The sequence below is a fragment of the Cucumis sativus genome, chromosome 3 (assembly GCF_000004075.3).
Source record: "Cucumis sativus cultivar 9930 chromosome 3, Cucumber_9930_V3, whole genome shotgun sequence".
Taxonomy (NCBI): Eukaryota; Viridiplantae; Streptophyta; class Magnoliopsida; order Cucurbitales; family Cucurbitaceae; genus Cucumis; species Cucumis sativus.
The window spans coordinates 20,401,231-20,417,382 of record NC_026657.2 but is presented as its reverse complement, the minus strand read 5'-3'; the positions used below and the strand labels follow the sequence as shown (position 1 = coordinate 20,417,382).

Here is a 16,152-nt window from a genome sequence, read left to right as displayed (position 1 = left end):
TCATTAAAGGAGACCACATGCATTAACTAAACCTAATGTTGTACATCTATAAAATTACATCAGACCACTAACTATAAATTTTTCCATCCCCTCATGTTTCAAACTAAAAACTAAAAACTAAAAACTTAAAACATAAACTAAAAACTAAACTGTAAACTATGAAAATCGTTAAAAACATGCTTTACTTTGAGAGATTTAAGAGGACAAATGAGATAAAAAAGTTTAATGGAGGAAAAATCATTGAAAGTCGTTTGAATTGTAGAGCGAAATTGTTCACTTCTCGATCGAAATGAGCACAATGTTTGGAGTTTTGTGATTTTGGAGAATATGTAACGTTTGGATTATCGAGGATATTTTGGTCATTTGATATATCTTTTTATTTTCAAATTTTTAATAAAAAATCTGTGATGCACTCAGCCGAGAGGGATTGAAAATTTTTCTTCAAAGAGTTATTTAAAATTTGGGATGAATCTTAGGGTCGATCTTAGTCGAGATTGATCGAGAAAGCTAAAATTACAAGTTTTCTAAAATTGTGCTACTTTTGAAATATAAAACAAAAAAGCTACTATTTCTCAAAATTTTCTCTTAATATTTATAGACTATAACAACTATAGTTACCTATTAATATTTTGACAATAAAATATTTTTGATTTATTTATATACATAATTTATAATTCATATTATTTTTTGAAAAGTATTTGTGTTTATAATATGAATATCAAATGTATAAATATTTTTTATATTAATTTAATATAATTTTTATTTTCAAACTTTTTACTTTCAAAACTTAAATAGAATGAGAACATGAAATAATGTCATTTTAAAATTTACCTTTCAACCTTTGAGTTGGTGCTTCATTCTAATTTAGTTTACAAATTTGAAAGTAGAAAGAAATTATAAGTACAAACAAAATTAATTTATATCCATTTATTTATTGTTTTAAACTACATCTAACTGTGACTATAAGATGAAAAATAAAAGATTTGAGTGTAAAATCTTAACAACAAAGTTACATATTGAAAATGAAAAGTATAATTATAATATAGGACTAAATTGAAACCAAATAGAAAAATAATAGATAAGTTTGAAGTTGTATTAATTTAGGTGAAAATTGTTATTGATAGAAAAAATGAAACTAATTATGTATAGTATATTTTTATAAATAGTTTTAATATTTATTTATGAAAATGTGTATAGTTGAAAATCTCAAAATTTAAAAATGGATGTAAGTATACCGTAAAAATGGATAATAGGATATAATTAATTATTAGTTAATGTTTATTTGAGTTATAATAACAAAATAGAAAGTGGAGCAGAAAAAAAAGGAAGGACGAAAAAAGTAATAATAATTTTTTGCCATAAAATTTAGTTGAACATTGGGAGGTTCATTTATTAGTTGTTTGTGTGGAGGTTTTGCTCTTCCTTGGCCTCCAAGTTACGATCTTTTTAGAGAGAGAATTTGAGAAACTCTAAGAAAACGAAGAGACGTGCGAGGGAATTGGCGTTTTGGTTTTTCGAGATTTCGGCTGTGAGAAAGAAACCCAACTCATAAAGTCCTGATTTTGTTATATTTATATATAGTTTTTCGAAGAGATAGAGATAGAAAGATAAATACTTTTCTTCATTTTTCTTCTCCGTTATCCAAATACCCCCAATACCCTTTTCATCTTCCCTTTATTCTCTCTTTTCTCAGATCTTTTTCCAGGATGATTTCTTCTCCAAATTCCCTTTCTAAATCCGTTTTCAACTTAATCTTCATCTCTTTGTACTATATTTGATTGATTTCATTATTTCAAAAAATCTTTTCGGATTTCATTTGATTTTTATCTCCTTTCTGTTTTTATTTGATTTATTTTTCGTTATTTTCCCAACTTTAAAAACCTCTTTCCAGGATACAAAAAGGGTACCTCCAATTTTGTATCTTTGTTGCCTTATTTTTCTGGGTTATTGAGATTTTTCCACCCTTTATTCTTTTTTGTTTAAAACTGGGGTGCTACAGGATCAGAGAGAATTGAACCGATTTTGTTTGGGGATTCTTTCTTTTTGGTTTTATATGTGAGGCCTCAAAAAGGGGTCTGATGATTGAAGCAGATAGAGCGAGTTGGATATTGAATGTGTTGATATTTAGAAGGGCTGTTTCTTTCCTTTCAGTAATTGCTGGGGATTGAAGAAGAAACAGCCTGGGGTTATGATTAAAGTGGATGTTGGAGAATTGGTGATTCTTGTATTTTGGGTATTGGCTATTTTTCTTACTTTGATTCTGGGGATGAGGAATGATGGAACTCTGAAACAACAGGGAACTGTAGCCCGCTCTGGCCGGGCTCATGAGTTCTTATCAACTTCCTTTCGTGCTTTTTCTAGTTACATGAAGATTGTTTCTGCTGGTGCATCCACTGTTGCTCGGTCGGCTGCTTCAGTGGCATCTTCTTTGGTGGATAAGGATGATGAAGCAAATGCATCCCAGGTATGTGCCCAACTTTAATGAAACTTCTATCTAATACTTGGAATTGTGACGAGTTCTTGTGTTTTATTTATCTAGTTTGTTGGAAAATTTTGATTTTTGTGGTTTATTTTGTTTCTCTGGTTGAGAGAACGTTATTTGGTACAAGTTTATAATAGGCTGACGCTTGTATAGAGGGGCACAAGGTTTTGATTGCTTTTTATTTGATCGAAAATTGTTTATCTTAATACGGCATTTGAAATTGAAACGTGCACGATCATCACACATGGGTTGCTGGAACTTTTTCTTCGTTTGCAGCTCCCATCTACAATGACTTTGTCTTTTGGAATTTATATTGTTACTTTATTGTCAACGTTGTAGCTCATCCATGTATTGACCTTGATTTTCACAATCTATCGCAATACTACTCCATGTTCTTGATAGCTCGAAATTGGGAATTCCTGCCATTTTTCTAGTATATGATAGTTGAACAAAAAAGAAGCTGTTAGTTTAAAAGCTTTATTGATTAAGCAATGGAAGCTTTGTGAAATTTTCTGGGAATTAGAAATAAGTTGTGCTTCAGTGTTCCAATTGTATTTTCATCCTTGTATGATAAATGATCATTGGTCTTTTGTGTCTGTATCAGTCTAAAATGGAACTGTAAATTTGTGACTCTTTAGTTTTAGTTTTAGTTTCTAGTGTTTGAATCTTAATAAATGGGTGATTATTGATTCCTAACTCCATTGCTAAATGATAAAGGTGAATTGGGCTGGCTTTGACAAGTTAGAGTGGGACGACAATGTCATTAGACAGGTTCTTCTGTTGGGTATTCGTTCTGGTTTCCAAGTTTGGGATGTTGAGGAAGCAAATAATGTCCAAGAACTTGTTTGTCGGTATGATGGTTCTGTTTCGTACATGCAAGTTTTACCCAGATTAATACCATCAATGAGATCAGGAGATAAGTTTGCAGAAAGTAGGCCATTGATTGTACTTTCTGCATATGGTTCCATTGCGGCTAATTTTAACATTCAGGATCGATTAGCCTCTTCTGGCAATGCCACCATCCCAAAGAGCCAGGAAGTAGTAGATGGGAATTTTATGCCTACATTTGTTAGGTTTTATTCCTTGAAATCTCAGACTTACGTGCACGAGCTTAAATTTAGATCAGCTGTTTATTCAGTGAAATGCAGCCCCCTGGTTGTTGCCATCTCTCTGGCAACTCAGGTATGTTTTCTGCACAAAAGCAATTGCAGTCTTATTATTTGTTTCTAATCTAATACATTAAAAACTGTAAACCGTATAGTTGGTAAGAGTTTGAGCCCTTTGTATAACAGATACACTGCATCAATGCTACAACTTTGGAGAAGGAACATATCATTCTCACAAATCCTGTGGTTTCTGGTTTTCCTGGATCTGGAGGAGGTATGGGTTATGGACCCCTCGCATTGGGACCCAGATGGCTGGCTTATAGTGGAAGTCCGATCTTGTTGTCAAATACAGGACGAGTGGTTCCGCAGCATTTAAAACCTTCTGCAAGTTTTTCTCATTCTTCTTCAAATGGAAGTTTAGTTGCTCACTATGCAAAGGAGTCGAGTAAGCATCTTGCAGCAGGTATTGTTACCCTTGGTGACAAGGGTATTAAGAAGCTATCAAGATATTACTCCGAGCTTTTACCAGAAAGCAATAATTCTCTTCAATCAGGTGCTCAAGGTTTGAAGGGCATTGGAACTCTTAACGGCCATATGGCAGATGCAGATAGCATTGGAATGGTCTGTATTGATCTTTAGTTTGTTTCTTACTTTCTTTACCTAATGCTTTGTTTTCTTTTCTTCCTTTTAATGATTTATATTTTGACTATGTTTCAGTTACGCAGCTGAACTGATTCAGTTATGATAGTTAATGAGATCTAATTTTGTTTCTTGCCAATGTTTGACCTTGTTATTCCCTTCTACTTTTGGTTTTCAGGCTATTGTGAAAGATATTATCAGCAAAGCGGTCATCACCCAGTTTAAGGCTCATAAGAGCCCAATTTCTGCTTTATGCTTTGATCCAAGTGGCACTATTTTGGTGACTGCTTCTGTTCAGGGTCATAGCATAAATGTCTTCAAAATTATGCCAAGTTCCTGTTCGAAGTCATCTATATCTAGTACTGCTGCTTCTTATAGCCATTTGTACAGACTCCAAAGAGGCTTCACTAATGCAGTAAGAATGATGCAAATTTATTCCATTGTTGTACTGACTAAGTCATCACTTTTTGTCATTATCATATCTCTGGATCTATTGTCAGGTCATACAAGACATCAGTTTCAGCTACGATAGCAACTGGATCATGATAAGTTCTTCTAGAGGGACAAGCCATCTTTTTGCTATAAACCCTTCTGGGGACAGGTGAATTTCCCATCTGCTGACATTATTGCTAGAAATGGAGGGCCAGTGGTTCCTGCACGACAAACTGTTCGACGAGTTGATTCTGGTTTGCACATGCCTAGTAAACAGAACCAATGCACTACTGGTAGTCCACTTACACTTTCTGCTGTTACTAGAATACATCATGGAAGTAATGGCTGGCGAGGCACTGTTAGTAGTGCTGCAGCTGCTGCAACTGGTAAAATGGGTATTGTTTCGGGAGCTATTGCTTCAGCTTTCCATGAGTGCAAGGGAAACACTGTGCATGTGGACAATGGATCTTCTGAGGTTAGGTACCACATATTAGTTTTTTCTCCATCTGGCAGTATGATACAGTATGCATTGCGAGTGGGTTTAGATTCAACCGTAGTTTTGCCGAGATCTAGCACAGCTCTTGAATTAGTCTCTGAGTTGGATTCAAGACTAGTAGTTGAAGCTATCCAGAAATGGAATATATCTCAGAAGCAAAACCGTAGATCTCAAGATAACAGCATTGACATATACGGTGACAATGGAGGTTTCAATTGCAATAAAAATTATTGCGAGGAAATGAATGGGAACCCTGTCCTTGAAGCTGGTGGCAATATCTTCAAGACAAAGGCTTGCAGGGAGGAACAATACCACCTGTATATTTCAGAAGCAGAACTGCAGATGCATGCTGCTCGAACCCCACTGTGGACAAAACCTGAGGTATATACTGTTCGACTCCCGTTTTTAAGTAGGCATCTCTATGTTTGTTGGAGTTTTACATGCCTGTATTTTTTGTTTCTGATGATCAGATATATTTTCAAGTAATGGCAAGAGATGGAGTCAAAATTGATGAAATTGACCATCCAGGTGAACTCGATATTGAAAGGATACCCACTCGTATGATTGAAGCTAGGTCAAAAGACCTAGTTCCAGTTTTTGACTATCTTCAGTCCTCAAAAATTTCACAGCCAAGGTGAGCTAAGTTATAGAATTTCTCAAGCTTCCTATTTTTAATTGACTTGTGGGGAACCCGAAGATCCTGCCAATAATGCTTACCAATACACAATGCTCGATGTAAGAATTTTTGGTTCTTATAAACTTTTTCCCTGAAATCTAGGTATTTAAATAGCAACAGTGACCAGCTGTTGCTGCAACAGAAATCTGGCCAATTTGAAAATGGAAGGCAATCGTGGAGGAGTGCTGCAAATCCCCATGACTCTGTTGTCGGGAATGGACGTGAAGTAACTGGTAGGCATGGTTACAAGAGGGTGACAGAAACCAAGGGCATTGTAAATGAGCCTGAGTGCCCAAGGTCACAAACCCAGTTCAGTAATGTAAATAGTTGTACAGAGAGCATAAGCATGGAGTCTCAACCCAAATCTGTAAATAATCATCATAAAAGTGGTCTCAGGGTGGAGAATCATTTTGAAGACCTAGGTGATGAGTTTGAGTAGAGGTAAATAATTCTAGAAACTTTGGTCAACTCTCATCTCTCTAGTTAATACTCTATCCTGTTGATGAAGTGTTGGCCCCATAACAATGGTGTTTTTTTTCTAATCATCACTCTGGTTTGCAGTTTATTCTTTTATTTCTCCTGGAAGTCTTATTAATGGGTATATAAGGGAAATGTAGAGGAGTTAAGATGGAGAAATGTGGATACAGTGTTTTTAATGGCTTTTCATTAAATGGTCCTTTTGTAAATAACACAGTTATACGATCTCCACTCCAACTAGCAGTTTTATAATGTAAATAATAGAACTGCCATTATAACTGATTGGATATGAAATTATGAATCATTTGAATGCGATTCACTGTGACAGTGAACATGAGCATTTATGTTATGTGCTGGTCTATTTCAGAGTTGTCTCATTTTATCTATGATTTCTCTTTTCTATTATGGTGTCAATTTTTGGTTGAATAATTTCTGACCTTTTAGTTGAAGAATCACCTTCCATCATTGCCCCTACATGAATAGGGACCACCAGAACCATCATTGTTGGGATACGTTTAGGGCTTAAACTAATTGAGTTTAAATTCATGATTATCATCTATCTACGAAAATAGAAGTTAATGGGTCAATTAAGTACTTGAAAGCGAATTGGTTCAATCTATGGTGACTAGTCTAGGTTCTTTAATCTATGGTGACTAGTCTAGGTTCTTTATCATATTCCTTGGAACCCAAACGATATAGGATAGGCAAGTTGTCTTGTGAGATCATTAGAAATCCACTAAAAGTGGAAGACGATTATCTTTTACGTTGTCGGCCTTTCTTTTTTTTCTCTAGGGTGGAAAGCACCTTTACTTTTAAAGATTTAGATTGTCTGAGACATTTGCAAGGTGTTGATGATAACGATTTTAACGATACGATTTTAACGATATTGTTGATATTTATTAATTATTGATATAGTAAAGGTGAACATGAGTTCAAGAAGGATTCAATGATTCTAACACAAATGACCAACAAAACATCTAATAGGTGAGTCATGGTTGAAGTTGGTTTTACACAAATGACCAGCAAAATATCCAACAATCAGTGTTGGTTGGTCAGAGTCTGGTTTTACTCAAAATAGCCTTTCACACTCTTCCTTTCGAGGTTTTGTTCATCAAATTGTCACATGAATAAGTGACTTTTCCTTTCAAATGACTAATGCAACTTCCTACTTTAGTACTCATGGACAAAACTCCATTTGCCTTTGAGAGCCTCGTCCCCAGGTGCTTCCTTCAAAGTATTGTACATTGTTAGCTTCAAATCTCTCTTATGCGTCGATGGCCTGCATTTTTGTTTTTAAGAATATGTATATAGTCTTCATTTTATTTGAACATATTTTTTTAATTTTTTTTTTACTAATGTCTGTTCATTATTCCTTCAAATTGTTCAACATTTTTCTGTGAAAAAAAAAGTTTGACCAATGTAATGCTACTTAGTCGAGCCAAACATCCACCTTATCATGAGTAGAGTTTGGCTACATGATGAGCAGGTAGGAAAATGTGAGTGTTAGTTCCCTCTAGTGCAACCAACCAAGATTGACATCTCGGATTATGGCCTTCTACTTTTGAAAATATGCCAAAGTTGCAACCTTCAATTACAAATTTAGTCTCATGAAACTTTATTATGTATTTTATTAGGTCTATCTCAAATATATATATGTATGTATGTATTTTGTTACAATACAATTTCTCACTCAACAAAAATCAGTCTATGGATAATTTCAACGCATAAGTAAAATGAATAGAGAGTTAAATAGAGTAGGTCAATTTGTATTTTTTTTTTCACCAGTTGATTGAGAAAGCAAGTAACCTTGTATTTAATAGGCTGATAAAAGTAGTTTTTGTTGATGTTTTATATCTAAGACAACTGTGTTTGTTAATTATTTATTTTTTAGAATTTGGTTTTTGAAACTTAAATTTAGTAACACTATTTTTTTTTCGAGTTTTTCGAAAATAAAAAATTTTGACACAACTATTTACTTTCATACAACAAAATCGCTAAAATACAATTTTTTAAATGTTCTATTTTTGATAATTTTTTTTAATCTTTGTACTATTCTTTATTTAAGAATTTATGTCAAAGTTTTGAAGATTTTTTTTAATTTTATAAAAAAATGTTGTTTTTTATTAGAAATAAAATACCAATTTAGAAAACAAAAAAATACTTCTTTAAGAATTTGTGTCAAAGTTTTGAAGATTTTTTTTTAAAAAAAAATTGTTGTTTTTTATTAGAAATAAAATATTAATTTAGAAAACAAAAAAATACAGTAAATTCGTATGGCAAATAAAAGAGGTTGGAAATACAGTTAATATTTGTCGTTTTTGTCATATTTTTAGAGGAAAATAAATATCATTGTGTCATAGGAGTTTTGGGATTCTCTTAAAGCTGTTTTTTTGATCTAGAAAGAAGTATTGTTTTTATTTGTAAACTCTCTATGAGATGTGAGAGAGCAGTTTGTTTGGTAATTTGTTTTCTTTTTCCTATGTTTTTGAAAAAGAAAAACCATCATAATTAAATAGTAGTATTCTCCCTTTTTTCTCGAACTTTGAACAGATCCTTATGATTGATCTAACATTCACGTTTGTGGATCACAAAACAATAAATAAATCATCTGTCAGTAGGCAACTTAATTTGAATGAGAATACAAATCCATTACGATTTCTTTTTTCTTACGTATAGTCTAAACAAGTTGGCAATAGTCGAGAATCTAAGTTCAAACTTCCCCAAAACTCCAAAATTTCTTAAAAAACTGATCATCTAAATATATATTAGGAATGCAAATATCATTCACATTAAAGAAGCATTTGGTTGACAGTTTTTGTTTTTAACATTGGAAATTTTCCCAAAAGTTGATGCCATTCCTAACTTCATCTCAAGAATTCTGAAAAGACAACCAATTACCAAATCACTCGCTTATTCATATTTACAATTACAAAACTTAAGAAAAACAGGTAGGGTTCTTTCAAGTATCCAATGACAAATAACATAGGCAGCCCTCAAAATCAACTGACAGACCAGCCTACTAACTAAAAATACTAATATATATTAGTTGACAATGGCACAGTAAAAATGAAGGTTGGGATTATTCGGGGAAATCCCAAGAATCGGGTCCTGCCCAATGGTTTCCTTTTGGCAACCTTGGTTGCCACCAAGTTAGGCGACGGGTGGCCGGAGTACGTGATCCTGTGACGTGTCCACCGCAGCAGGTGGCATGAATTGCCACATGGCAACACTCGGGTGGTAACCAATGAAAGGAAATAACTTATTACCGGGAGCTTGACCCTGAGCAGGAAATGTAGGTATTGGTGGAGGTAAGAAGCCAGGTTGTTGTGCAGGCATGGACTTTACTTGCTGCTCTAGCCTCTCCTTATCTGCCTTGAGCCTCTGCTTCTCGTCTCGAAGTTCATTCTTCTCAGCCTACACAATTGGAAGAAAGGAAATTATGTTACGATTCGCTGGTTTATGTTTCTCCATGCAAATGCATAAAATGCAAACAAATTTGGCAAAGAAATCCATGGAGACTTGCCTTCAACTCTTTGATTTTCTCCTGGAGACTTGAATTCGATTCCTTTAGTTTCTCCGTTTCACCACGCAGCTGATTCACCATTCGAACTGCATCAACTAAAATTGCAGCCTTGTCAGTTTTGGGTGGTCTTCCAGGATCCAAAATGGAGCCCAGTTCCAGAAACCTGTTTTGAGGATTCATCATAAAAATCATACTTTGCTGGGGCAACATATAATCCTTATAAACATAAATGAAGGAGAAATATGTTGGTTGCACATTGGTTTGGGTCAGAGTAAGTACTTGTCATTGAGCCTATCCCTCCGCAATTTCTCCCTACATGCTTTGGAGCTTGATGCACTACATGAATCAGATCTGACCCTGCAACAGAAAACAAGTGTACTTTATTCAATGCCATATGGAATTTTCCTTTCTAATTTCTAATCTGTTATTATTCTCTATCTAGGTTTACTTTAACCACCTCAATATCTTTAACATGTATAACCAAATTTCACACAGAGAACATACATGAAAGCAAACACAAATGGATCCACAGCATAATTATAAAAATTCTCATAAAATGTAAATAAAAATAAATTGGGTTGAAGCTCAAATTGGACAAACTATGAAGAATCGTGGCTGTCGCTAACTCCCCATCTAAGCCACAAAACCAAGTGCTCTCCACTCTACAGTTAACTCATAGCAAATAAGGAAACATCTATACCATGTGCTGTGCACGGGGCAAATGCCTTGCATCTCAGCAAAAAGATACTCAAATTCTGTTAGTCACGTAAACCAAAGCAATATCTACCTATATTACCCCAAAAACCACTAATTATCATAGTAACTGGCCTGTACAAAATTTTAAGCCCATCAAAACATAAAACTAATGAAAATTTCAGGCAATTTTAAATTAAAGGAACTCAAAAATACAAGTGATGCTTAATTAAATGCTTCCCGAAAGTCCATTAAAAAGTCCTGAAGTCTTGTGATTTATTCACACCATGCTGCTTTACTTGTGACAATAATACAGCCCCATGGCTAATATCTGTTCGTATGGAAAGACATTCAAATCTGACATATTATTTAAGAGGCAAAAGGCTGATCTTTGTTCGAGTTCAACAACAGGTTGGGTGGGAGGAAGTAAAAGGATAATTTTATCCATACAGAATAGATTAAAAAGAAACAATATAGGTTCATACCGCTTCTTCGAGCCTGATTCTAGATGGCCATCCAGATCTGCCAACGATCCATCAATTTCTACACTGCAGTAACATGTACGGACAAAAGAAATAAGTACACACAAATTTCATATCAACATGTCCATGAAAGCAAACTAGTAAACGTATTATTTCGTATATCAAAAGGATTAAAAATAACATCAGAATTCTTTCCAAACGGTCAACTTACAAATTCACATAAACATCGAAACCAAGATGCACAATGGTATGACATTCTCTGCTCATCATCCTTATAATCTTAAAGTTTCTAAAATACAATAACAAATAGTTTTCGCCCTAAAAAAAAAAAAAAAGAAAGAAACTCTGGTTAACTACACCCATCATCCCCGTGGATACTAAATTAATTCGGTCAACGGCATGATACTTCACCAAACATAATCAGAAGTATAGTATCTGTACACCCTATTTCCCACCCAAAATCTCTTAAACTTTCATTCATAAGTCGGACGTCTGAACCAATAACTAACTCAATCCAAAAATGTTCAAAACCAGGTTGAGAACTTGCTTAAAAGAAATCCTCTCGAAAATTAATCTGGGCAGCGATAGAAAGGCCCAGCTCCCACAATTCGGGATGCACAAGAAAATCCGGAAAGTATTATGTCTTCCCCAATATAGATTCGATAATAAGAAGGAAAAAGAAAACTTAAAAGAAGAATTGAGAGAAATCTGAGATTACCCGGAATCATGGGAGCCGTTAAAGGGCTGAATAGGCCAAGAGAAGCTTGAGCTCGTGACCGGGAAATTCCCATCGGGCACAGGGATGTCTTCGATCAAACCATAATCGAACAACCAATTGGGATTTTCGGGGGATACCATTTCTCAAAGAATTATTGGAAAAAAGAAGGCGAGATTGTGGGAGAAGAACCAGAAGAATTGGAAAAAAGATGGAAATGAAAATTGAAGAGAGATTGAGAAGAGGAGAGTTAGGGTTAGGGCTGGAAGGATTGAGGAGGGAGAAAACGGAAGAAGGTGAATTTTAGAGGACGACAAGAAATGAAGAAGATTAGGGATTTGAGGGTAGCGCTGGCAGATGATCGACCAATGTTAGGAGCAAGTGGGAGAAGCACGTCATCCAAACGGGTAGTTTTGGTTGTGGGCTTTCAAAGTTTAAGTTGAAAGAGATAACAACCACAATCACAAAATATTTAATAACAAACTTAAAAAATAGCAAATTTTCAAACCTATTAAGATTAGTGGCAAAATCGTCAACTATCAACTTTTTTTTTTTTTTACTGATTATAATCCTTTACAGAGGAAAAACATATTCAATAAATTGTTTTATTAGATTGAGTTTAATTTGTCTAAAATATCAAAATAATTTTTTCATGAATATAAAAGTTTTGATTATTTTGGAAAACAATATATTTCTTAACTAAATTTCAAACTAGTAGCAAAATTTGTATTCTTCTTAATTTTTACAAAATAAGATTCTATCTTCTTTTTCAATTTTTTCTTGTTTGGTATGGTTCTACGACAAATAATGTTGATTTTTTTTTTTTTTTTATGGTAAATAGAATGAAAGTTCACAATATCATGATTTTCATTTTGTTGATGTTTACATTTCATCTTATTCTTCATTCCAACAATTTGTTGATTGTATTAAAGGCAAACTTTTTCCCTCTTCCAATCCTGTTATGTCTCATTTGATGGTTTAATGGCTGGGCTACAATAGTTCTAATCTTATTCAAATTGTTGAAGATAAGGATGTCACATAGCTTATGTTGGTTTTATCAAAATTCCCTCAAAATGATTTATGGTTATTGTTGATGACTCTGTGATGTCAGAAACTTCGAAAAATACAGTGAATGATTTATATGTTGTTGTTAACTGTATGATGTCAGACACTTTGAAAAATGTCGTGTATTTGAATTCTAATTTATCAAGAACAAAACATTGTGTCCATCAGTCAGAGCTGAATTTCAAAATAATTGAGTTTGAAGCTTTTGAATCCCATAATCTGATATCCTCGTTAAAAAAGGTGAATTTTTTAGGAGCAAATATGTTCTAGAAAAGCTATTTATTTGCTTGCTCTGAATAATAGTTATGAACTTACTATATGCTTCTTGTAAGAATTTGTCTTGTTGGTATTTACGTGCATCGTTCTATAACAAAGGTGGTGTATAAGTGGTCCATAAATTCACAAATGAACCAATGTGTTGTTAACATTGTCAAGGATGATCATAGGCAAGTAACATCTTGGGTGGTTATTGAGTGTACAAAGTCCTCTTTTAAATTGAATAACAAGGTTCCATTTCATCCACGTGATGCAAGAAGCATTAGGAACTAAGTTGCGTTTTAGCACTACATTTCATCCTTTAATAGATGGTCAATCTGAAAGTACTATTCAGACATTGGAGGATATGCTTATAGCTTGTATTCTGTAGTTTGAAGGAAGTTAGGATTAATGCTTGTCACCGGTAGAGTTTGCTTTACAACAACAATGGCATGCCCTACTCCAAATGTCACATTACATGACCAAGTGGAGACATGTGCTGCTTAGACACTCAATGCATATCTCTCCGCAAGATAGCATGTTGAATGCTTAGTAAGCGACACTTTAACCACCAATCTCAACGCAACTTAACTTTGATAAACACAACACAACATAATAAACAATTAACTTCTCATTATTAACTTAACATCATGCGTTCTATAATACAATGAACATGCTCTCTTTACAATAAAGCTTAAAACATAAACTTTGGGTCTTCAACACTTAGCACAACTTCTTCAACTAAACATTTAACTTGCATGACTTAACGCGTAGCAGTTCAACTTACCCTTCTATACTTGTCCTCAACGTCTGATACCTAAAGAAGAGAAACTTAACATGTAAATATTATTTCATGTTATAGGCTTGTGGGCTTTTTCTTTTATCAAAATTATTTTATACAGTGTAAATATTTTCGCGTTTTGTTCTATTTTTGAAAAAACTCCCTTTTATATACAAGGAGAATGATATATAATAAATATAAATATATAAAAGAGGTTTTTTCAAAAATAGAATAAAGCACGAAAATGTTTTATAGTATAGAACAATTTTGAAAAAGGAAAAAGTTCACAGGCCCACAACGTGAAATCACAAAAATACCTCTGCAATTAATCGATCACACATGCATGAAAAATGGTTTTGTACATAGTCCAAACAATCGCATACCAAGTGTAAACAATCTCGTACTGTTGTACCAAGTTCAAACGATCATGTACCCAGCCTAAACGATCTTGTACCATTGTACCTAGTCTAAAAAATCTTGTACTAGTCTAAACTATCTTGTATCAAATCTAAACTACTTGTACGTACAATCTAAACGAATTGTGTACCAAATCTAAATGATTTTATTAGTGATAGTGGTCTATCTGTGTTTATCTGGGATAGAAATCTAATTATTTAGATATTGGTACACAATTCGTTTAGGTCCTATACCAATACCATTTTAATTTTGTATCAAGAAGAAAAAAAGAAGATGAAAAATGACGAAGGGAGAAATTCTGGAAAAAAAATAAAAAAATTGATAAATATTTACATAAATAATCATAATATTGTAACATGAAGAAGAAGTAAGAAGATGAAGAGAAGATAAATAAATCGCAAAAAAAAAAAGAAAAAAAAATGAAAAGTCGTCTGCATTATTCAAAGATAAACTTAAAATTTATAAAAACTTTGTAAACTTTTATATTTTGTTAGATAAGTTATAAATATTTTGATGTTTTATTATATCTATCCAAATTAACGGAAATTGACTAGGCATACCATAGTTGCATTAATTGAATGGTTCGTCCTGCTTATAATTTATTGTTGATTTTTTATTTTAAAAAGAAACTCCATACAGACAATTTTATTTTCTTACATTAAAATTAGTATTATTATGTAACTAAATTTAATAAAAATTAATTATGAGGGACTAAAAAGTAAGATTGATTGGAACTACATGAATGAGTGATAACTAAAATTAAAAATCTTGCAAATATGAGCAATATAATGATATTTTAACAAGAAAAACTAAATAAATCTACTTAAAATTTTCAATTAACTATTTTTAAATATACCAAAATAAATAAAAATATTTATAAAATATAAAAAATATATGTAATATAGAAAAATATTATGATGGTAATATTTTGTTATATTTATAAATATTTTTAAAAATCATAAATACTTAAAAATTATTATAAATTAAGTAAATTAAGTGTATGTTCACAGTTGACGTGCATTGAATTTATTAATGCACTCAGTTCATATTTATTTATTTCCCCATTATTATTACTTATATTAAAGTTTAGAAACTAAAAGTGTTTTTTAACCTTATTTTTACATTAAGGATGCATCCATTTTAATATAATTTAATTATTTAAATATGATTTAAATGATACATGAGTTTGTTGATATAAATCACAAAATTTGTTTTAAATGACAAAACTATTGAGAATGTTTACAAATATAACAAAATGTATAGTCTGTCAATTATATCGGTGTTCACTAGCATTTATTAGTGATAAATGATAAGTCTATCAATGTCTATCAACATTTATAAGTGTTATATTGTTATATTATAAATATTTTTGTGATATACTTTAAAAATAATTTTATAAGTTATTTAATAACGATAGAGTAAAACAACAAAATTATCATGCAAGGTTGAATTAATCACAAATATTATTTATGATTAGAGTGTGTTTGAAATATATTTTTAAGTGTTTTATTTCAAAAAAAACACCTTTCAAGAGTATTTTAAACCGTTTTCAAAAAAAATCTAAACAAAAAGAGTTTTTTCAAAGAATCAATTATTTCTCAATAGTCAATCCATCAGCTTGAAAAAAAATGTAAAAAAACAACAATTAGGCGCACAATTTTGCTCATAACAAGAAATTGAGAAATGGTATTAGGTGAATTAATCAACAATCAATTTTAACAAACATGTTCAACTATTAAAATTATTCTATAGTTCCACTTTATTGAAGTTTTTTTTTTTTTATAAATTATATCAAAATTATTTTATTGTTAATTTGGACATTGAAAAATAAAAAACCCCCACTTTATTTTATTAATATTAATAAATTTTGTAAAGATCGAATACTTGTTCTTTTATACACATAAAAGTAGTGG

At 32.4% G+C, this 16,152-nt stretch overlaps 2 protein-coding genes across 2 annotated transcripts; one reads left to right on the top strand and one right to left on the bottom strand.

Annotated features, from left to right (window-relative positions):
* Nucleotides 1–1,410: 1,410 nt before the first annotated feature.
* LOC101215158 (autophagy-related protein 18f) lies at nucleotides 1,411–6,657 on the top strand. The gene is given in 8 exon segments (XM_004151913.3): nucleotides 1,411–2,464; nucleotides 3,200–3,664; nucleotides 3,775–4,209; nucleotides 4,406–4,642; nucleotides 4,728–4,818; nucleotides 4,821–5,536; nucleotides 5,626–5,789; nucleotides 5,934–6,657. Coding segments are annotated over 8 exon segments (2,721 nt in total). The 5' UTR covers nucleotides 1,411–2,188; the 3' UTR covers nucleotides 6,271–6,657.
* Nucleotides 6,658–9,071: 2,414 nt separating this feature from the next.
* Nucleotides 9,072–12,118, bottom strand: LOC101215402 (transcription factor ILR3). The gene is made up of 5 exons (XM_004151914.3): nucleotides 11,725–12,118; nucleotides 11,010–11,072; nucleotides 10,111–10,188; nucleotides 9,832–9,994; nucleotides 9,072–9,722 (listed from the first exon to the last, which is right to left on the bottom strand). Exons 1-5 carry the CDS (start codon nucleotides 11,862–11,864, stop codon nucleotides 9,459–9,461), a joined length of 708 nt encoding a protein of 235 aa, XP_004151962.3. The 5' UTR covers nucleotides 11,865–12,118; the 3' UTR covers nucleotides 9,072–9,458.
* Between the last annotated feature and the right edge of the window lie 4,034 nt (nucleotides 12,119–16,152).

What these genes read in the sequence shown, in the direction of transcription:
- LOC101215402 (XM_004151914.3), bottom strand. Translation starts at nt 11,864, where the DNA reads ATGGTATCCCCCGAAAATCCCAATTGGTTGTTCGATTATGGTTTGATC. An exon ending in GAATCAGGCTCGAAGAAGCG is followed by an intron (nt 10,189 to 11,009) that starts GTATGAACCTAT and finishes TTTCTGTTGCAG; the next exon opens with GGTCAGATCTGATTCATGTA. An exon ending in AGAAAATCAAAGAGTTGAAG is followed by an intron (nt 9,723 to 9,831) that starts GCAAGTCTCCAT and finishes CCAATTGTGTAG; the next exon opens with GCTGAGAAGAATGAACTTCG.